This window comes from Salmo trutta, chromosome 12 (genome assembly GCF_901001165.1).
Source record: "Salmo trutta chromosome 12, fSalTru1.1, whole genome shotgun sequence".
NCBI lineage: Eukaryota > Metazoa > Chordata > Actinopteri > Salmoniformes > Salmonidae > Salmo > Salmo trutta.
In genome coordinates, this window is record NC_042968.1 from 1,150,078 (window position 1) to 1,173,959 (window position 23,882).

A 23,882-nucleotide genomic window follows, 5' to 3' on the forward strand; every position below is an offset into this window, starting at 1 on the left:
ACTCCGGGATGTTGGCCTTCTAGGCAGAGTTGCAAAGAAAAAGCCATATCTCAGACTGGCAAATAAAAAGAAAAGATTAAGATGGGCAAAAGAACGCAGACACTGGACAGAGGCAAGTTTTATTGCTTCTTTAATCAGGACAACAGTTTTCAGCTGTGCTAACATAATTGCAAAAGGGTTTTCTAATGATCAATTTGCATTTTAAAATGATAAACTTGGATTAGCTAACACAACGTGCCATTGGAACACAAGAGTGATAGTTGCTGATAATGGGCCTCTGTATGCCTATGTAGATATTCCATAAAAAAATCTGCTGTTTCCAGCTACAATAGCGATTTACAACATTAACAATGGTGGCCCCAGGACCAACTTTGGGAAACACATAGTGGAGCTCCGTGGCATGGTGCTGAATGGACTGCGCCAAACACAGCTGATCTAGTCGCCAGCTATATGATCATTTTTTTAGAATTTTTTTCCCCACAGTTAGGTAATCTACAATGCATACAGTTGAAGTCGGAAGTTTACATACACTTAGGTTGGAGTCATTAAAACTCGTTTTTCAACCACTTTCTTGTTAGCAAACTATAGTTTTAGCAAGTCGGTTAGGACATCTACTTTGTGAATGACACAATTAATTTTTCCAACAATTGTTTACAGGCAGATTATTTCATTTATAATTCACTGTATCACAATTCCAGTGGGTCAGAAGTTTACATACACTAAGTTGACTGTGCCTTTAAACGCTTGGAAAATTCCAGAAAATGATGTCATGACTTTAGAAGCTTCTGATAGGCTAATTGACATCATTTGAGTCAATTGGAGGTCTACCTGTGGATGTATTTCAAGGCCTACCTTCAAACTCAGTGCCTCTTTGCTTGACATCATGGGAAAATCAAAAGAAATAAGCCAAGACCTCAGAAAATAAATTGTAGACCTCCACAAGTCTGGCTCATCATTGGGAGCAATTTCCAAACACCTGAAGGTACCACGTTCATCTGTACAAACAATAGCACACAAGTATAAACACCATAGGACCACGCAGCTGTCACACCGCTCAGGAAGGAGACGCATTCTGTCTCCTAGAGATGAACGTACTTTGGTGCGAAAAGTGCAAAACAATCCCAGAACAACAGCAAAGGATCTTGTGAAGATGATGGAGGTAACAGGTACAAAAGTATCTATATCCACAGTAAAACGAGTCTTATATCGACATAACCTGAAAGGCCGCTCAGCAAGGAAGAAGCCACTGCTCCAAAACCGCCATAAAAAAGCCAGACTACGGTTGGCAACTGGAAATGGGGACAAAGATCATACTTTTTGGAGAAATGTCCTCTGGTCTGACGAAACAGAAATAGAACTGTTTGGCCATAATGACCATCGTTATATTTGGAGGAAAAAGGGGGAGGCTTGCAAGCTGAAGAACACCATCCCAACCGTGAAGCACGGGGGTGGCAGCATCATGTTATGGGGATGCTTTGCTGCAGGAGGGACTGGTGCACTTCACAAAATAGATGGCATCATCAGGAGAAGGGAAAATTATGTGGATATATTGAAGCAACATCTCAAGACATCAGTCAGGACTTTAAAGCTTGGTTTCAAATTGGTTCTTCCAAATGGACAGAGACCCCAAGCATACTTCCAAAGTTGTGGCAAACTGGCTTAAGGACAACAAAGTCAAGATATTGCAATGGCCATCACAACGCCCTGACCTCAATCCTATAGGAAGTGTGTGGGCAGAACTGAAAAACTGTGTGTTAACAAGAAGGCCTACAAACCTGACTCAGTTTTACCAGCTCTGTCAGGAGGAATGGGCCATAATTCACCCAACTCTTTGTGGGAAGCTTGTGGAAGGCTACCCGAAATGTTTGACCTAAGTTAAACATTTTAAAGGCAATGCTACCAAATACTAATTGAGTGTATGTAAACTTCTGACCCACTGGGAATGTGATGAAAGAAATAAAAGCTGAAATAAATCATTCTCTCTACTATTATTCTGACATTTCATATTCTTAAAATAAAGCGGTGATCCTATCTGACCTAAGACAGGGAATCTTTACTAGGATTAAATGTCAGGAATTGTGAAAAACTGAGTTTAAATGTAATTGGCTAAGGTGTATGTAAACTTCCGTCTTCAACCCTTTATGAAAATCATATAGGTCTGGCGAAGGGGACAAGAAGTCCCGTTGGTGTCTACATCAAAATGTATGGTCTTATTATTAGTAGGCTTTACTTAAATGGTTAAAAAAGCTAACTGACAGTCTACCTCTCCTTGCCTTTCTCATTTCTCTTACCTGTTTAGTGAGGTCAATTCCCTCCACAAGGGCTTCCCTCCACATCATTCAAAAACCCCCAGAAAGTCTTAACTTTATTTCCCTCCTTCCTTCATTTCTATTCCCTAAAATGACCTTGATAGCTCACGACAGTGAATGGCAATGAAGGGCTTCACAACATTACACACACACACGCACGCACGCACGCACACACACACACACACACACACACACACACACACACACACACAAGGCTGTGCAACTAAGCCTGGGGTGCCAATCATTTTGTCCATGCCATTTGTCTTTATTTTCCAGTGGTGGAAAAAGTACTCAATTGTGATACCTGAATAAAAGTAAAAAGTCAAAGTAAATGCTATACATCAAGTTCCTTATATTTATCAAACCAGACGGGAGGATTTTCTCATTTTTTATTTATTTACGGACAGACAGAGGCACACTCCCACACCGAGACATCATTTACAAACACAGTATTTGTGTTGAGTGAGTCCGCCAGATCAGAGGCAGTAGGAATGACAATGTGTTATATTGATAGGTGCTTGAATTCGACCATATTGCTGTCCTGCCTGAGCATTAGAAATGTAACTAGTACTTTTGGGTGTCAGGTAAAATGTATGGGAGTAAAGAGTACATATTTTATTTTGGAATGTAGTGGAGGTAAAGTTGTCAAAAATATAAATAGCAAAGTAAAGTTCTGATACCCCCCAAAACGAAAATATTAGTTCAAAGTATGTTTACTTAAGTCATTTACCCCACTGTTATTTTCAAAATAAAAATTCTAAACCAAAATCCAATAACAAGGTGTGGAGACCAAACTTATTTGAGAAGAAATTGGGATTTTTTTTTTTTTTTTTAAGTGCAAGGGTGCCAATATATTTGGCCACTACTGTAGAAATATCCTTACACCTTTGATTAAAATACCACACACCTTTGCTTTTACCACACAATTAATATCTTTGCTAAAACTAAACTAAAGGTTATATGCCTCCACTTTTCTTTCTCCCGTTTTATTTATTTGAAAAGTTACAAATACATAAGATTAGTCATAAGATTAGCATTGTGGTTAAGGTTAGGGAAACTGTAGAAATAGGCAGGGTTTATGACGTTGACTGTGGTAACTAGTGACGACCTCTTGGCGTAGATAGTTAGCTAACAATCATAAGTAATATGCCTTTTTGTAATTATATTATTCCTAAACCATACCCGAGGAAAAGGACAAACTCTTTGGCCATGACTTAAAGTAGTGGAACGGTTCTTCTCTACACTAATTCCAAGAGGGTTCCTAAAACCGTTGCACATACTCAAAGAAGCTGGGCTGCTTGTAGCCGGCGTGGCTTTTGGTTGAAGCAGAGACGAAGAGAAAGAGGAAGAGAGGCCCAAACTCATCTGAAAATCTGTCTCCCTCCAGCAGGTGGCGTTTTTTCGCCGACCAAAGAATTCGTTTTTTTGTATGGAGGTCGATGAGAGAGTGTCGAATTTGGTCACCCAAAAAAATCATGGTTTATTTGCGACGTGAGGTTTATTTGATCGAATAGATGTTTCGTAATGCATACGAGTGTACTGACATAAGTAGGATACGTGACATCCTGGCAACTGAGAAAGAAACACTTTATATCGGAGTTGTCTCGAGAATGCATATTCATGACTGAGGCAAGTAGCAAAGCATCTCTCTCCAATGAATACAGGCGGTTGACGTCAACAACCCTCATCGAATATTTAAGTTAAAGTCCCGACGGGGTGTGGTATATGGCCAATATACCACGGCTAAGGGCTGTTCTTAGGCATGACTCAAAGCCGTGGTATATTAGCCATATACCACAACCCCCCGAGGTGCCTTAATTGCTATTATAAACGTAATTAGAGCAGTAAAAACATGTTTTGTCACACCCATTATATATGGTCTGATATACCATGGCTGTCAGCCAATCAGCATTCAGGGATCGAACCACACAGTTTATCATTCAAAATAGGTTACAATAATTAGATGTATCCACCAATCCAAAGAAAGGATAGGCGGGAGCTAGACGGTTCGCGGTGCCGCTTTGTGGACAACGACTGCAATTGTTAGGGCGGATAGGCAAGTATCTTGTCAGTATATCCATAATCTTTGGTTGAAGAGAGTGTTGTCGGAGAGCAGACTTTCGAAAAGCTTCTGGACAGTGCGAGAGCCATCACGAACAGAAAGGGAAGAGAAAGCATGGCTTTAAACCTTACCATCAACAGTAGCAACCCTCCTTTAGGTAAGCGTGATAGTATTGTTTGCTAGGTAAAGCTAAAATATGGATAAGAATCTTTGGCTAGTAAAAGTAAGCTAGCATGTGTCGTCTGACAGTGAGGGTTCGTGATGACAGTTCATTATAGCTACTGAGAGCTAGCTAGACTTCTGTTGTCGTGACACAATGTCGAAACTATCGCCAGGAAGTAAGTAATTATAAATGTTATGTTGGTATTTCATAAAGTAAATTAATCCTAGCTAGTTAGACATTTTATTTTATGTTCTCAATGCATGATGTAACGATAGTCTTTGGAAATGTCTGCTAAATAAGTCACAACACAGATAACATAGCTAGCTAGCTAGCTAGCTAGCTAGCTTAATAATGAAGCTACGGTAGATGGGATGTGGACCGACGATGAATATGACGAGATGATCTTTCTGCCCAGAAGGCTTCTAGTCATCTTCCCATTAGACAGCTCTGCAAGCGTTGACTTACTGTATGTCAACGCGTTCGTTACTCACGAATTACCTGCCCTGCCTGCAACTATCGTAATTTACTTTTGTTTCGCCCGGTACTGTACCATAAAATATTCACTCCCCTTGACCTTTCCCATATTTTGTTGTTACAGCCGACATTTTTAAATGGATTACATGTATATTTTGTCACTGATCTACACACGATACGCCAACATGTCAACGTGGAATTATATTTTAGAAATGTTTACAAAGTAAAGCTGAAATATATTGAATCTAAGTATTCAACCCCTTTTATGGCAAGCCTAAATAACTTAAGGAGTACAAATTTGATAAACAAGTCAGATAAATTGCATGGACTAACTGTGCAATGGTGTATAACAGGAGTTTTATAATGACTACCCCATCTCTGTACTGCACACAAACTCAGCAAAAAAAGGAAGGTCCTCTCACTGTCAACTGCATTTATTTTCAGCAAACTTAACATGTGTAAATATTTGTATGAACATAACAAGATTCAACAACTGAGACATAAACTGAACAAGTTCACAGACATGTGACTAACAGAAATGGAATAATGTGTCCCTGAACAAAGGGGGGGTTAAAAAGTAACAGTCAGGATCTGATGTGGCCACCAGCTGCATTGCAAGTACTGCATTGCATCTCCTCCTCATGGACTGCACCAGATTTGCCAGTTCTTGCTGTGAGATGTTACCCCACTCTTCCACCAAGGCACCTTCCCGGACATTTCTGGGGGGAATGCAATGACAACAAAGCTCAGTCCGATGATGCTGTGACACACCGCCCCAGACCACGACGGACCCTCCACCTCCAAATCGATCCCGCTCCAGAGTACAAGCCTCGGTGTAACGCTCATTCCTTCAATGATAAACGCAAATCTGACCATCACCCCTGGTGAGACAAAACCGCGACTCGTCAGTGAAGAGCACTTTTTGCCAGTCCTGTCTGGTCCAGCGAAGTTGGGTTTGTGCCCATAGGCGACGTTGCTGCCGGTGATGTCTGGTGAAGACCTGCCTTACAACAGGCCTACAAGCCCTCAGTCCAGCCTATTGCAGACAGCCTGAGCACTGATGGAGGTATTGTGCGTTCCTGGTGTAACTCGGGCAGTTGTTGTTGCCATCCTGTACCTGTCCCACAGGTGTGATGTTCAGATGTGCCGAACCTGTGCAGGTGTTGTAACACGTGGTCAGCCACAGCGAGGACGATCAGCTGTCCGTCCTGTCTCCCTGTAGCGCTGTCTTAGGCGTCTCACAGTACGGACATTGCAATTTATTGCCCTGGCCACATCTGCAGTCCTCATGCCTCCTTGCAGCATGCCTAAGGCACGTTTACACAGATGAGCAGGGACCCTGGGGATCTTTCTTTTGGTGTTTTCAGAGTCAGTAGAAAGGCCTCTTTAGTGTCCTAAGTTTTCATAACTGTGACCTTAATTGCCTACCATCTGTAAGCTGTTAGTGTCTTAATGACCGTTCCACAGGTGCATGTTAATTAATTGTTTATGGTTCATTGAACAAGCATGGGAAACAGTGTTTAAACCCTTTACAATGAAGATCTGTGAAGTTATTTGGATTTTTTTTTTTTACAAATTGTCTTTGAAAGACAGGGTCCTGGAAAAGGGACGGTTTCTTTTTTTTTATGAGTTTACAATTATCTGTAAGGTCCTTCAAAGTCGAGCAGGGAATTTCAGAAACAGATTCAACCACAAACACCAGGGAGGTTTTCAATACCTGGCAAAGAAGGGCACCAATTGGTAGGTGGGGGAAAAAAAGAAGATCCCTTTTGAGCATGGTGAAGTTACTAATTATACTTTGGATGATGTCTCAATACACCCAGTCACTACAAAGACACAGGCGTCCTTCCGAACTCAGTTGCCGGAGAGGAAGGAAACCGCTCAGGTTTTTACCATGAGACCAATGGCGACTGGCTGTAATAGGAGAACTGAAAATGGATCAAGAACATTCTAGTTACTACGCAATACTAACCTCATTGAGAAAGTGAAAAGAAGGGAGCCTGTACATAATACATATTCCAAAACATGCATCCTGTTTGCAATAAGGCAGTAAAGTAATACTGCAAGAAATAAATGTACTATCAAAAGGAAAAAAATGTAATGTATTGTTTTTGGACCGGAAAACAGTTGAAGTCAGAAGTTTACGTACACCTTAGCCAAATACATTTAAACTCAGTTTTTGACAATTCCTGACATTTAATCCAAGTAAAAATTCCCTGTCTTAGGTCAGTTAGGATCCCCACTTTATTTTAAGAATGTGAAATGTCAGAATAATAGTAGAGAGAATGATTTATTTCAGCTTTTATTTCTTTCATCACATTCCCAGTGGGTCAGAAGTTTACATACACTCAATTTGTATATGGTAGCGTTTGCCTTTTAAATTGTTTAACTTGGGTCAAACGTTTCACATTGCCTTCCACAAGCTTCCCACAATAAGTTGGGTGAATTTTGGCCCATTTGTCCTGACAGAGCTGGTGTAACTGAGTCAGGTTTGTAGGTCTTCTTGTTCACACACGGTTTTTCAGTTCTGCCCACACATTTCCTATAGGATTGATGTCAGGGCTTTGTGATGGCCACTCCAATACCTTGACTTTGTTGTCCTTAAGCCAGTTTGCCACAACTTTGGAAGCATGCTTAGGGTCATTGTCCATTTTGGAAGAACCATTTGCAACCATGCTTTAACTTCTTGACTGATGTCTTGAGATGTTGCTTCAATATATCCACATAATTTCCCTCCCTCATGATGCCATCTATTTTGTGAAGTGCACCAGTCCCTCCTGCAGCAAAGCACCCCCACAACATGATGCTGCCACCCCCGTGCTTTACGGTTGGGATGGTGTTCTTCAGGTTGCAAGCCTCCCCCTTTTTCCTCCAAACATAACAATGGTCATTATGGCCAAACAGTTCTATTTTTGTTTCATCAGACCAGAGGACATTTCTCCAAAAAGTATGATCTTTGTCCCCATTTCCAGTTGCAAACCGTAGTCTGGCTTTTTTATGGCGGTTTTGGAGCAGTGGCTTCTTCCTTGCTGAGCGGCCTTTCAGGTTAAGTCGATACAGGACTCGTTTTACTGTGGATAAAGATACTTTTGTACCTGTTTCCTCCATCTTCACAAGGTCCTTTGCTGTTGTTCTGGGATTGATTTGCACTTTTTGCACCACAGTACATTCATCTCTAGGAGACAGAATGCGTCTCCTTCATGAGCTGTATGACGACTGTGTGGTCCTATGGTGTTTATACTTGCGTACTATTGTTTGTACAGATGGACGTGGTACCTTCAGGCGTTTGGAAATTTCTCCCAAGGATGAACCAGACTTGTGGAGGTCTACAATTTTTTTTCCTAAGGTCTTGGCTGATTTCTTTAGATTTTTCCCATGATGTCAAGCAAAGAGGCACTGAGTTTGAAGGTAGGCCTTTGAAATACATCCACAGGTACACCTCCAATTAACTCAAATGATGTCAATTACCCTATCGGAATCTTCTAAAGCCATGACATTGTTTTCTGGAATTTTCCAAGCTGTTTAAAGGCACAGTCAATTTAGTGTATAATCTTCTGACCCACTGGAATTGTGATACAGTGAATAATAAGTGAAATAATCTTCCTGTAAACAATTGTTGGAAAAATGACTCATGCACAAAGTAGATGTCCTAACCGACTTGCTAAAACTATAGTTTGTTAACAAGAAATTTGTAGAGTGGTTGAAAAAAATTATTTTGAATGACTCCAACCTGTGTATGTATACTTCCGACTTCAACTGTAGGTACCTCGGGTGCATATTTGGTGAGTAAATGGCTATCTGGTTAATTAAAACATTTGCGAAATGTTTCTTGCAAGGTCATAAAATGGCTGCATCTTAAGTCATTTTCACACATGGTTCAAGATGATTCAGCCACCCTAATCATAGACTGTTCTCTCTGCTACCTTACGGCAAGTGATACCTGAGTGCCAAGTCTAGGTCCAGAAGGCTTCTTAACAGCTTCTACCCCCAAGCCCTGAGACTGCTAATCAAATGGCTATCCGGACTATTTGCATTGACTCCCCCCCCTCCATTTTTACACAGCTGCTCCTCACTGTTTTATTATCTATGCATAGGTGTTAAGTGACTATCTACATGTACAGTAGCAGTCAAAAGTTTGGACATCTACTCATAACAGTTTTCTGTATCTTATTTTTTTTCTACATTGTAGAATAATAGTGAAGACATCAACTATGTAAACACGTGGAATCATGTAGTAACCAAAAAAGCTTCACCTGGAATGCTATATTTGAGATTCTTCAAAGTATCCACCCTTTGCCTTGATGACAGCTTTGCACACTCTTGGCATTCTCTCAACCAGCTTCATGTGGTAGTCACCTGGAATGCATTTCTACACACAAGGTGTTTCTTGTTAAAAGTTAATTTGTGGAGTTTCTTTCCTCCTTAATGCGTTTGAGGCAATCAGTTGTGTTGTGACAAGGTAGGGGTGGTATACAGAAGATTGCCATATTTGGTAAAATACCAAGTCCATATTATGGCAATAACAGCTCAAATAAGCAAAGAGAAATAACAGTCCATCGTTACTTTAAGACATGTCAGTCAATCTGGAAAATGACAAGAACTTTGTTTTTTTTAAAGTGCAGTCACAAAAACCACCAAGCGCTGTGATGAAACCGGCTCTCATGAGGACCGCCACAGGAAAGGAAGAACCAGAGTTACCTCTGCTGCAGAGGATAAGTTCATTAGAGTTAACTGAACCTCAGATTGCAGCCCAAATAAGTGCTTCAGAGTTCAAGTATCAGACACATCTCAACATCAACTGTTCATAGGAGACTGCGTGAATCAGGCCTTCATGGTCGAATTGCTGCAAAGAAACCACTACTAAAGGACACCAATAAGAAGAAGAGACTTGCTTTGTCCAAGAAACAAAAGCAATGGACATTAGACCGGTGGAAATCTGTTCTTTGGTCTGATGAGTCCAAATGTGAGATTTTTGGTGTGGGGGTGCTTTGCTGGTGACACGGTCAGTTATTTATTTAGAATTCAAGGCACACTTAACCAGCATGGCTACCACAGCATTCTTCAGTGATTCGCCAGTCCCATTAAGCGCAAACCAGATGGGATATAATTTGTTTTTCAAAAGGAAATGACCCAAAACACACCTCCAGTCTAAGGGCTATTTGACCAAGGAGAGTGATGGTGCTGCATCAGATGACCTGGCCTCCACAATCACCTGACCTCAACCCAATTGAGATGGTTTGGGATGAGTAGTTTAGTTCGTAAATATTTTCTTAACGGCGTTGTTGGTTAAGCTTGTAATAAGCACTTCACGGTAAGGTCTACACCTGTTGTATTCGCATGTGACAAATTTGATTTGAGTCTATATTTTGCTTTGGATAGTTGCTGTCATGGCGTTTGCAATAATAACTTGCTGATGCAAACGACATGAGACCAGCTGGAAATACTTTAACTGGTTTATGCATTCGAATCAGAAATTATACATGCAAAAATTATCATTGACCTGTTGATGGGAAGTTATTCACAGTTCAAAGCTGTTGAGTACACAAAAACAACTGTGAAACCACTCTTGTGACTTTTGTCACAGAACAAGTTTGGCAAGTTTCTTAAGTATGCATACTAGCTAGTCTAAAATGCCAAACACAAGCATTCTGGATGATATCATGTTTGTTTCCAACATTTAGGGTTGTTTTTCATCAAGAAGTCAGTTCTGCTTCGTGTTTTGTTTCCTTGCCATGATACTAACGAGGATCGTGATACTGGTATTGTCCCGGCCCTAGTTGACAGTTGACAGACATTTGTCAATTAGACCGACCGCCTCAATTCGGTCTTAAGTAGCAACATGTTAAATCTTGTTTCTTTCTTTTTTTCTTTTTTACATTGGGTAAAAGTAGATTCAGATCAACAAAATGGTATATCATACACTGCAGTTGTAGAACAATGGCAAAGTAATTCTGATTTCAAAGGTAAGGAACCCTCCTTTTGATAAAATGGACCTTGAATGTTTTGGTATGCCTACTGGAGAGCTCTTCTTTGTCTACACCTATTAAGTCAGTGTAGGTAGGTAGCTAAACAGTAAACCACAATCCTTACCCATACCTACAGTACGAACGCATTGTCATAGCTAGCCACCATGCATGTAACGCTGGAGTATGAATTTGCAGGTAGCTAAAGTTAACCAACTAGGTTCATTGTTAACTAGCTAGCTAACATTAGGCTATAACTAGCAATGCAAATGGATTTCTGAGAAATAATATTACTACTAGATCATGTAATGTTAGCTAGCGAGCCAGCAAGCTAATGTTAGCTTGCTTGCTAACAGTACGCTTTAACTTGCAAGGAAAACAACTTCCTGACAAAATTAGAAACGTATAATATCTTAAAATGTAGTTAAACTCTTACCCATATACATGGATGAACACTTCACAGCAGCGTGTCTTTTCCGGGCAGCAATTTTGAGCATTGTAGCAACACTTTTACAGTTTTCCATGGCTAATGTTATATTTTAAAAAAAAGCTGCGGTAGCAAGGATTGTCTACACATACTGAGCAGCTAATGTTATAGACAGTGTTGCCAACTAATTTTCAGGGTAAGTTGCTAGAGGCAGGTTGATTTGTTGCTAAATGACGTTGTGATGTTATTGTGTGATAACGTAAAACTGCGTCATTACGTAGAATACACAATATTGTTACTCAAATTGACTTGCCATCTCGGCAAAAAATATGATTTGACATTTGTTCACGTACAGACTGCCACTCTTTTCTGTACTTCTGGCTGTACAATTCTGATTGAGACATGTTGATTGATGTTGTAAGTTCTGTTCAAGATCAAACATTTGTGACCAACTATATTCATTGGGTTTGGCTTGTCGAACCCGTGCTGCTGCAGTCAGCCAACAATGTTTTGCAATTTGCTGCTGGCCTGCTGCTCCCTGTGCACGAGCTGAGCGCCTGCTGCTGACGTCACTCACAATGCACTTTTGCAGCCAGGCACGTGTGTTGTGACAGAGAAAATCGTTTTTGTGTCATTTAGAGGGAAAATTTGTGCATTTTAGCGTTTGAGTCACTTTTCAAAAGTTGCTAAAAGTTCAAAATACATTTTTAAAAGTAGCTACATTTGTTGCTAGGTGCTGTTTGGGGAAAAAAAAAGTTGCCAGGGTAAGTTGCTAAATCTAGCAACAAAATTGCTAAGTTTGCATCACTGGTTATAGACAGAAGCGCGCTACATGGCAGACCAATCCGAACTCCTCTCTAGGCATGTCCAGCCTATCCATTAGCACAGCCAGTCATGGCTATCGGGAAGGTTCCTGTCATTTTCTGTGGCAAAACCTACTAGGCTCGTAATTTAACAATTGTATTTATAGATGCCATACAAGTGTGTCATTAAGGCACATGAAAGTTAACGTTCCAGAAGGCATTTCTGCCAAAAAAAAAACAAGCCTCTCCTGTCAAGTAGTGACTTCTTGAAACGGGTCACATATTGGCTTTGGGTGTCATCATTGTCTGGCGCACAACAATGTGAGAACATAACGTTTTGTGTGTTTTGGCACTTGCTTAGTCTCGTAACTAAGGGTTATGAAATCCACACACACACTTTCCACTTTATATTTAAGGCACTCTGTCAAGTAATGGATGCATGATAGGATGGGTGAGGTCTTTAAATTCCAATTACATTGTGATTACTTTCTTTGCCTGCAGGGGCGCTGTTGGCAGCCGAGCATGTGAAGGGCAGCGTGAACTTGTCTGTGGATGAGGGCAAAGACAACAAGCTCCGTGTCTCAGAGTGAGTACACAACAACCACAACACCTAGCAATGGCTTTTTCTTCACAAATGTTCTCATGACAATGTGTCATTGATGTGTGAAGAGAGAGTAAAGGATTTGTTACGTTTTAGGTTCAGCTACTTGACACTGTTTAGTGTTTTGCAAAAGTACCAATAGTGACTAGGCCTATATAAGGATGTTTTATAAGGCACTGACTGTGCAATAATCAAGCTTTTTGTCTGGCTGACAGTGGTTATTCTCCCCCTCTCTCCCTCAGGTCAGTGCAGTTCAGCGACGTGAACTCCATCACTCGCTACCTTGCCCGTGTGACTCCCACTCTGAGCTTGTATGGCTCCAACATGCTGGAACAAACTGAGGTGATAGACTAGCACTGCCACACTGATTCCCAAGTGCTTGGGCTTGCCTAAGATTTACCCAGCATTATTAGCTGTGTTATGGCTACTCAACTCAGAGCTTGGAGGCCCCACTAAATATATTTTTATATATATATTTTTTAACCCCCTTTTTCTCAATTTTCATCATATCCAATTGGTAGTCCCATACAGACTCAGGAGAGGCGAAGGTCCTCCGAAACACAACCCAGCCAAGCCGCACTGCTTCTTGACACAATGCACACTTAACCCCGAAGCCAGCCGCACCAATGTGTATGAGGAAACACCGTACACCTGTCGACCATGTCAGCGTGCATGCGCCCGGCCCACCACAGGAATTACTAGAGCGCGATGGGACAAGGACATCCCTGCCGGCCAAACCCTCCCCTAACCCAGATGAAGCTGGGCCAATTGTGCGTCGCCTCATGAGTCTCCCAGTCGCTTCCGGCTGAGACACAGCCCGGTATCGAACAAGGGTCTGTAGTAACGCAGCTAGCACTGCGATGCAGTGCCTTAGACCGCTGCACCACTCGGGAGACCCTCACTAAATTAATTAAGTCAGCCATTCACTGCTATTTAATGGATCAACTTATTATTACTTGAGCCTTATCAGTTGCAATGCAGCTATATCTAAGGCATTTCAGATTGTGTGCCATTCGGTCCCATCCCCTTCTTAATGTTGCTCAACCTGTCTCTTTTTCAATACCCTCCCCTTCATCCCCTCTGTCTCTCTCCAGGTGGACCACTGGCTGGAGTTCAGTGCACGGCGCGTGTGTGGCCAGTCGGGCCTAGCTACAGCCCTGGAGGAGCTGGACAAGGCCTTGGTTCTGCGCACATTCCTGGTGGGCCACAGCCTGACTCTGGCCGACCTCTGTGTGTGGGCCGCGCTCAAAGGTCAGTCAGTCCCAGTGACCCAGCTGACCCTAGTGGGCGTCTAACTATATAACCGAAGATGGATGGGGTGTTGTCTTGTCTCTGACTATGATTCAATTATATGACATGCAATTTTATCAAATCGATTACCTAACGTTTAATTGATTACGTGTTTTAATTAAACCATTAATAACCTGGGGCACCACGGAAGCATTAAGTAATATAGAGCGGTTATCTCCCGAATTCACACTCTTAAAGATCTGACAAAATGTTATATCAATAGCAGTCAATTATTATTTCTCACCTCGATTGGTCTCATTCTGATTATCTGCACGAACCCTGGCTAACAAGTTGAATCAGCAATACACAAATTGGCTTAATTATTTATTTACTAAATACCTAAATAATCACACAGAATTACACATACAGATCTTCATTGTAAAGGGTTTAAACACTGTTTTCCATGATTGTTCAATGAACCATAAACAATTAATGAACATGCACCTGTGGAACGGTCGTTAAGACACTAACAGCTTACAGACGGTAGGCAATTAAGGTCACAGTTATGAAAACTTAGGACACTAAAGAGGCCTTTCTAATGATTCTGAAAAACACCAAAAGAAAGATGCCCAGGGTCCCTGCTCATCTCTGTGAACGTGCCTTAGGCATGCTGCAAGGAGGCATGAGGACTGCAGATGTGGCCAGGGCAATAAATTGCAATGTCCGTACTGTGAGACGCCTAAGACAGCGCTACAGGGAGACAGGACAGACAGCTGATCGTCCTCGCAGTAGACCACGTGTAACAACACCTGCACAGAATCGGTACATCTGAACATCACACCTGCGGGACAGGTACAGGATGGCAACAACAACTGCCCGAGTTAAACCAGGAATGCACAATGCCTCCATCAGTGCTCAGACTGTCCGCAATAGGCTGAGAGAGGCTGGACTAGGGGCTTGTAGGCCTGTTGTAAGGCAGGTCCTCACCAGTCATCACAGGCAACAACGTCGCCTATGGGCACAACCCCACCGTCGCTGGACCAGACAGGACTGTCAAAAAGTGCTGTTCACTGATGAGTGGCGGTTTTGTCTCACCAGGGGTGATGGTCGGATTCGCGTTTATCGTCAAAGGAATGAGCGTTACACTGAGTCTTGTACTCTGGAGCAGGATAGATTTGGAGGTGGAGGGTCCGTCGTGGTCTGGGGCAATGTGTCACAGTATCATTGGACTGAGCTTGTTGTCATTGCAGGCAATCTCAACGCTGTGCATTTACAGGGAAGACCTCCTCCCTCATGTGGTACCCTTCCTGCAGGCTCATCCTGACATGACCCTCCAGTATGACAATGCCACCAGCCATACTGTTCGTTCTGTGTGTGATTTCCTGCAAGACAGGAATGTCAGTGTTCTGCCATAGCCAGCGAAGAGCCCGGATCTCAATCCCATTGAGCACATCTGGGACCTGTTGGATCGAAGGGTGAGGGCTAGGGCCATGCCCCCCAGAAATGTCCGGGAACTTGCAGTTGCCTTGGTGGAAGAGTGGGTTAACATCTCACAGCAAGAACTGGCAAATCTGGTGCAGTCCATGAGGAGGAGATGCAATGCAGTACTTAATGCAGCTGGTGGCCACATCAGATCCTGACTGTTACTTTTGATTTTGAACCCCCCTTTGTTCAGGGACACGTTATTCCATTTCTGTTAGTCACATGTCTGTGAACTTGTTCAGTTGTTGAATCTTATGTTCATACAAATATTTACACATGTTAAGTTTGTTGAAAATAAACGCAGTTGACAGTGAGAGGACGTTTCTTTTTTTTGCTGAGTTTATGATCTGTCCTGTCATAAAAGCCCTTAGTGGGCTAACCCGATATGATGGCTGGTTACACAAAGGAAGGGGGTTGGGTTTCAATGAAAGAGAGGGAAGACAAAGGGATTGGGTCTCTATCGGACCTTGAGAAGCTATCATACCGTAAATACAGAATCTTATGCATTCTAATAACCGGCCATTCGGAAAAGGAAAATGCTATATATTTATTTACTCCGAGCTGCGCTTCGATAGATGGGTCGAAGATGGAAGACTGGTTCACCAAGCAGAGATCGCCATTGTCCTTTTTGAAGAATCTTTCTGGTCGTGGTGTTGTAGAGCAGATACGTTAAAGTACCCTGTTGTTATTAGGAGATTGTCTGTCCTTTCTTAGGCCACGTACGTTTACAGCTGCAGCTGATACCTCCTAGACGTTGAGTTATCACTTCTTCTTTAGGGAATAATCATCAAAGTTCATACCAAGTTGCCACAATCAGATCTCACTGTATTCTGGCTGGTCTAGTTGAAATTAACCATTTCTGTGTGGTGATTGTCAGCTCCACGTTGAGATTCACCCTTTTAAATGTCAGGACAGCAGTCCTAACATTTCATGGAACTAAATGTTAATATCTTTAGTTTTGTATTTGAAATTAGCCCTTTCAAACGTATGGACACCAGTCCTCATGTCATCGGGAACTGAGGTTGACTTCTGTCAACGGCTTTTGTACTGGGGGAGAGAAGGGTGTGTTTTATAGTTCTCAACCAATGTCTGTTCACTTGAGCGTGGCCACTGAGTGAGCATAAGTTTACTTATGAAAACAATTCTCTCATTTAGAAGCTACAATCACATTTCATCTTCTCACAAATAGTTTCATATTTAAATTGCACAACAATTCCATGTGAATCTAACTAGAATGTTGATTTTCCAAGATTCAATTTGTTGTCATATCATCAGATATAATGTTGCAGACAACAACTGATCTGACATCGTATTCTTTAAGTACCAACGGACACTTTCAACTGGTTGAGAAAGGGAAATATTGTTCCATTCCCCAACCTTTTGATAATACCGTACTTTCTCTGTGGTAACACAGAGATTTCCAAGAGTCCATTCTGTAGAGTGGAGAGAAAAGGGGGAAAGGTTATTTATGGGGGGGTCATAAACCTCACCCAACTGGGCAAAGTCACCACAGTGTAGACAGTCATACATAATAGCGCAGGCAAATATACATAGTGTGCATCTAAAAACTAAACTATTTAGATGCACCTTGTACTAGATGCACAGAGCTATATTGATAACATCTATCTGATGTAGAGGGGCCGAGGCTAGTCATTGATTTTGGACTTGACAGTTGTATGTTCTCGCCCTCTCTCTTTCTCTCTTACACACTCACACGTGTGTCCGTACAGGTAGCTACGAGTGGCAGTCAATCCAGAAGCAGGCGGGGGCGTTCTCTCACGTGGCTCGCTGGTTTTCCTTCCTGGGCTCCCAGGTGCCCTTTACTGCAGTGGGCAACAAGTATGCCAACAGCAAGGCCACTCCTCGCAAGTCCGATGTAAGTAACACAATTGCCAAAGGTAAACTCGCTCTATGTCTCCTCTTTGCATTGGAAATAATGGATTTCTGTCTGTAAATCCAATGTAAAGAGTGGAGTCCTAGCTTGAAATCTGCACACTTCACACAAACTTACACTTAAATCAAGCATGCATGCATTCCCAAATCCCTCTGACTGTATCCTCCTCTCTGTGTCCCTACTCTCTGAGGAACAGGAGAAGAAGCAGGACTTGGGCAAGTTTGTGGAATTGCCGGGAGCCGAGATGGGAAAAGTGGTGGTTCGCTTCCCCCCTGAGGCCAGCGGGTGAGTGTCACCACTTGGCACTAAAACAACAGTGTTGTGTTCAGTAGGAACAAACAGGAGAATGTATTTTTAACATTTTAAAAGGGGAAATGTATAGCTATTACTTGTATTAATATTTCTATTCCTCTCTCTCTCAGGTACCTGCACATTGGCCACGCCAAGGCTGCCCTGCTCAACCAGCACTACCAGGTGACATTCAAGGGCAAGCTCATTATGCGCTTCGATGACACCAACCCTGAGAAGGAGAAGGAGGACTTTGAGAAGGTATTGCCCCAAATGTCCCTTTTTATTTTCTTTTGGTTAGCTAAATTGTTTCATGTCAGTTATTTTCTCTTGATTTATAAACCATCAAGTGTGAAAATACTGTCTACATGCACGTTGAAGAATTGCTTACACATTGAGGCAATATAACGAGAGAAATGAAGTACCACGTTAGCTACAACGCATTTGGGAAAATCTCCTCCATGCTGATACAGGGTGGTATTTAGGGTTGGGCGATATTACGATAGCATCGACGATGATTTACAGCCTCGTTGATGGTGACAACATCGTGATGTGACAGGCGATCATTTAGTGTTTAGCCTATTTGAACTTGAATTGGTCTGCGCAGTAAAGAACGGAGCCTCGTAGCGCACAGCAGGGCAGCACACATAGGCTATAGCAAATAGGAAAATTACTATTTCAATAAATATGTTATTGAAACAGTTATTGAAATAGTTATTGAATATGTTATCCAGACGGAGCGGAGAAATCCAAAGCGGCACAAAATGTCCAGTCAGAGAATTTATTTTTTCCCCCGCTGTCGGATGCATTATCAGTCTTAGGCTATATATAGCCTAAACCTAACCTAATATTTTTTTTTATTATAATGGACACACCTTAACTATCTTTTCTCTAGCTGTTTTAAAAAACGTGGCCTATATTATCTTCTCTCTTAATTTGACTTTGGGCTGCAGGCTACACTTTTATTGTTTTATGCATGGCTTTCTCCTGACCAAACAATGAATGTAACAGAGTTTAAGCTTTCTGCCAATATCAGATATGTCTATGTCCTGGGAAATGTTCTTGTTACTTACAAACCTCATGCTTATCGCATTAGCCTAAGTTAGCTCAACCGTCCTGTGGAAGGGACACCGATCCCGAAGAAGTTTATAGCCTAATCCTATAGGCTATTTTCAATCACGGCTTTATGAGAGATGGAACAAACAATATTGTTTATTTACTATTATTTTATGAGGCAAATAAAGCAATTATTATCCAGTTCTGAATACAGTAGACTGCTTCTATCCAGCCCATGATGTATAACCTACTTACTAGACTGTCACTGCTCCATCATGTGCGCCCCACTAAGACAAACACACACCTGTTTCATGCAGAAGCTCCTCCACCAGAAAGGAATATTAAAAAATGTGCCGGCACTTAGCCTTTGCCCAGGCTATCGACAACGTTAGGATTCATCCAGTTCATTCGTTTTTGGGTAATAGGCCAACTGGCGTTTTTAGATGAGTTTTGGGGGAGGGGTTGGCCAATAAGAGGCGATAGCAGGGATAGATAGATAGATATATCTCAATGCTTTCTGGGTCCATAATCACAATAGGACAAAGGTTGACATCGCCCAACCCAAGTGCTATTCTGACCTGAGATCCTTGTGCCTTACTCAAATGTTCGTAGAAGTCTCCATTGACATCAATCTGAAAGTGTGTGTTTCACATGTTTATTTAAACTCAGAATTGAACTCTGATGGCATGTTTCCACTGTATGAATTGCTTGGCCTAAAGACAGACTTTTGTGTTTCCATCTCTGAGTATAACTGGCCTGAAAAAAGACTTGGTGTGCCTTGGACTTTTCGGGGCTGCTTTGAAGTGATGCAATGCAAGTGGTTTTAATGAAACCCCTGGAAACTCTATCCACCTGTTCCCTCTGTTTTATCATAGGTGATCCTGGAGGACGTGGCCATGTTGCAGATCAAGCCTGACCAGTTCACCTACACCAGCGACCACTTCCCTCGCATCCAGGGCATGGCGGAGCAGCTGCTGAGGGAGGGCAAGGCCTACATCGATGACACACCCCCAGAGCAGATGAAGGCGGCAAGGGAACAGCGCACCGAGTCCCGCCACCGCAGCAACTGTAAGTGGAATAGGAGTGGAGCAATGGCTGAATTCCAACATCACCCTTAATCTGTAGGCCCTGTTAGATCTGAAACGATTTGATAGTTGTAGCCACATGGCGTAATTTCACAGGGCATGTGGAAGTAATTCTGATAACTGCAGCACTCATTGTTTTCACTCATTGCATCTTCACCCCTTTCTCGCTCTCCCCCAGCGGTGGAGCAGAACCTGAAGATGTGGGAGGAGATGAAGGCGGGCACGGAGTACGGCCAGACGTGCTGCATGCGGGCCAAGATTGACATGGCCTCCAACAACGGCTGCATGCGCGACCCCACCCTCTACCGCTGTAAGAATGCCCCCCACCCCCGCACTGGCAGCACCTACAGGTAGGGGGACACGGCATGCTACCAACTTTTTTAAAATGGAATTAATGCACTTTTTACAATTATTTAGCCTAATGCACTAGCAAATAAAGGATTTCTGTTGATATTTTTAAATTTTTTATAAAGTCTTAAGGACAGGTTTTGCAATACCAAAAAAATCTAATCAAATCAAACTTTATTTGTACATTAGCTGAAAAACAAGGTGTAGACCTTCCTGTGAAATGCTTACTTACAAGCCCTTAACCTCTACGGGCCACGGGGGCAGTATTGAGAATTTTGAAAACAATATGTGCCCATTTTTAACTGCCTCCTACACCAACTCAGAAGCTAGGATATGCATATTATTAACACATTCGGATAGAAAACACTCTGAATTTTCTAAAACAGTTTGAATGGTGTCTGTAAGTATAACAAAACTCATATTGCAGGCAAAAACCTGTGAAAAATAGATTTAAAAAAAAGAGAATTTTGTGACTGTACTATTTAGTGTCATTGTTTTAAAGATACCACAGTGAGAAAGGATTCAGTTCGCAACTCCTACTGCTTCCACTAGATGTCAACGATCTTTAGAAAGTTGTTTGAAGCATCTGTGATGAATACAGACCGAATTAGAATGCTTACAAGTTGACACGTCATCACTTCATTTTTTGCGCCTGCGCATGAATCTGAGAAGAGTGTCTTTGTCATAATCGTTTATTCTAGACACTTGATAGGTTGTGTGAAAATATTACTGATGTTTACTGATGTTTCACTTTAAAAATGGACCAAAAGATTAATGCTAAACAACGTTTGACATGTTTGAACAAACATAAATAGATTATTTACTAGGTTTTTTTTAGCTTTTCGGCGTGACTTTACACTGCCCACCTCATTTTGTGGGAGCCTACTGAACGCTAACTATTTGGACATAAATTATGAACTTTATCAAAAGAAACCACATTTGTTCTGGACCTGGGATCGCTGGCAGCGCCTTCTGATGGAGATAATCAAAGGTAAGGGGATATTTAGAATGTTATTATCGATATTAGATGATGCTAATGCTAACGGTATAGCTTAGCTTAGCTTATAGCTTAGCTTATGTTGTTAGCATAGTACCCAGTTTATAGCAAAATGTGATTTCCCAGTAAAGTTATTTTGAGATCTGGCCATTCGGTAGCAATTACGAGATGATAATATATTATTCTTTGAATGACAATATTATAATTTACCAATGTTTTCGAATAGTAATTCCGTGATTTGTAATGCTGGATTCACTGGGAGCATTCGAGCCGAAAAAAAATCTGAATTTCACCGTGACTGTAAATGCTGTTTTTGGATATAAATATGAACTTGATGGAACTAAAAATGCATGTATTGTCTAACATAATGTCCTATGAGTGTCATCTGATGCAGATTGTCAAAGGTAAGTGCATAATTCTAGCTAGTTTTCTGTCTGTTGATGCCCTTCTTTGAATTGGCTAAACATTACACGCAGCTATTGTCAATGTACTCTCCTCACATAACCTAACTTTATGCATTCTCCGTAAAGCCTCTGAAAATCGGACAGCGTGGTTAGATTTAGGAGATATATCTTTCAAATGGAGGAAAATAGTTGATTATTTGATTATTTGAAATGATTACTCTTGCAGTTTTGAATTCCCCGCCATGGTCACATGACAATGAATCCCAATACCGGGATAAGATCCTGCCCCCTGGCCTCAACAGGTTTTAACCAACAATGCAGTTCAAGAAAGAGATAAGATATTTACCAAATAAACAAAAGTTAAAAGTATCACAAAATATCGAGCTTATATACAGGGGGTACTTGTACCGAGTCAATGTGCAGGGGTACAGGTTAGTCAAGGTAATTTGTACATGCAGGTAGGGGTATAGTGACTGCATAGATGATAAGCAGGGAATAGCAGCAGTGTAAAAACAAATGGTGGGGGGGGTCAAAGTCAATAGTCCGGTGGCCATTTGATTAATTGTTCAGCAGTCAATCACCACCTTCCGGAGACACCTGAAACTCCACCTCTTTAAGGAATACCTGGGATAGGATTAAGTAATCCTTCTAACCCCCCCTCCCCCCCAAAAAAGATATAGATGTACTATTGTAAAGTGGTTGTTCCACTGGATATCATAAGGTGAATGCACCAATTTGTAAGTCGCTCTGGATAAGAGCGTCTGCTAAATGACGTAAATGTAAAATGTCTTATGACTTGGGGGTAGAAGCTGTTAAAGAGCCTTTTAGTCCTAGACTTGGCGCTCCGGTACCGCTTGTCATGAGGTAGCAGATAGAACAGTTTGACTTGGGTGACTGGAGTCTTGGGACAATTTTTAGGGCCTTCCTGTGACACTGCCTGATTTTTAGAGGTCCCGAATGGCAGGAAGCTTGGCCCCAGAGATGTGCTGGGCCGTACGCACTACCCTCTGTAGTGCCTTGCGGTCGGAGGCTGAGCAGTTGCCATACCAGGCGGCGATGCAGCCTGTCAGGATGCTCTCGATGGTGCAGCTGTAGAACTTTCTGGGGACCCATGCCAAATATTTTCCTTCTCCTGAGGGGCAATAGGCGTTGTCGTGCCCTCTTCACGACTGTCCTGGTGTTTTTGGACCATGCTTCAAGGAACTTGAAGCTCCCGACACGCTCCACTACAGCCCCGTCAATGTTAATGGGGGCCTGTTCGACCTGCCTTTTCCTGCAGTCCACAATCAGCTCCTTTGTCTTGCTCACATTGAGGGAAAGGTTGTTGTCTCTGACCTCCCTATAGGCTGTCTCATCGTTGTCGATATTCAGGCCTACCACTGTTGTCATCAGCAAACTTAATGATGGTGTTGGAGTTGTGTTTGGCCATGCAGTCGTGGGTGAACAGGGAGTACAGGAGTGGACTAAGCACGCACCCCTGAGAGGCCCCAGTCTTGAGGATCAGCGTGGCAATGTTGTTTCCTCCCTTACTTCCTGGGGTTGGCCCGTCAGGAAGTCCAGGATCCAGTTGCAGAGGGAGGTGTTCAGTCCCAGGGTCCTTAGCTTAATGATGCGCTTTGAGGGCACTATGGTGTTGAACGCTGAGCTGTAGTCAATGAATAGCATTGTCACATAGCTGTTCCTTTTGTCCAGGTGGGAAAGGGCAGTGTGGAGTGCGATTGAGATTGCGTCATCTGTGGATCTGTTTGGACAGTATGAGAATTGGAGTGGGTCTAGGGCAGGTGTGCCCAACCTTCTTTGACGTGAGATCTACTTTTTCATTTGCCATCCTGATGAGATCTACCAGTCTCTAAACCAACCAAAAACATGTATGAAACGCAACACACCACTGAGTATGGACCTGCTGCTATGATACCTATTTGATACCCAAATATAATGTGGACCAAAAACATGTTTTCCACAAATAAGTGCAACTCATTTACTTTCCTACCTTAGTGTGTTTTTTGGCATTGAGTGGAGGCAAGTCGTTTTTCTTAGTCAGGGCTGTAGCAGCTTGTTGCAAGTCTCATGCAGGCCACAAGTTGGTCATCAGTCATAGTAGATCTGTACTTGGACTTTATTATCTTCATGTGAGAAAATGCAGACTCAGAGGTAGGTTGATCCAAAAAGGGCTGAGAAGTTGAGAGCACATCTTCTTATGTTGGGATACTTCTCCTCTAGCAGTAGTTCCCAGAACTCTTCCTTCATCTCAGTGGCTGCCCTGGATTTCAGCTGAATGTCATTTTGAATGGTGAGA

General features: G+C 42.2%; 1 protein-coding gene across 2 annotated transcripts in view; it reads left to right on the forward strand.

The window, feature by feature from the left end:
* Positions 1-4,305: 4,305 nt before the first annotated feature.
* The window catches only part of LOC115202798 (bifunctional glutamate/proline--tRNA ligase), a 61,679-nt gene continuing 42,102 nt past the window's right edge, over positions 4,306-23,882 (forward strand). Inside the window, exons 1-9 of one of the 2 annotated variants that reach the window (XM_029766831.1) lie at positions 4,306-4,528; positions 12,703-12,787; positions 13,045-13,144; positions 13,897-14,053; positions 17,245-17,390; positions 17,605-17,693; positions 17,831-17,957; positions 19,628-19,820; positions 20,016-20,187. In XM_029766831.1, coding sequence (XP_029622691.1) covers positions 4,486-4,528; positions 12,703-12,787; positions 13,045-13,144; positions 13,897-14,053; positions 17,245-17,390; positions 17,605-17,693; positions 17,831-17,957; positions 19,628-19,820; positions 20,016-20,187 — 1,112 coding nt within the window. In that variant the 5' untranslated portion in view covers positions 4,306-4,485. Of the gene's footprint in view, positions 4,529-10,734; positions 10,972-12,702; positions 12,788-13,044; positions 13,145-13,896; positions 14,054-17,244; positions 17,391-17,604; positions 17,694-17,830; positions 17,958-19,627; positions 19,821-20,015; positions 20,188-23,882 lie in introns of those variants that run through there. The other variant, XM_029766830.1, reaches the window with a different exon arrangement.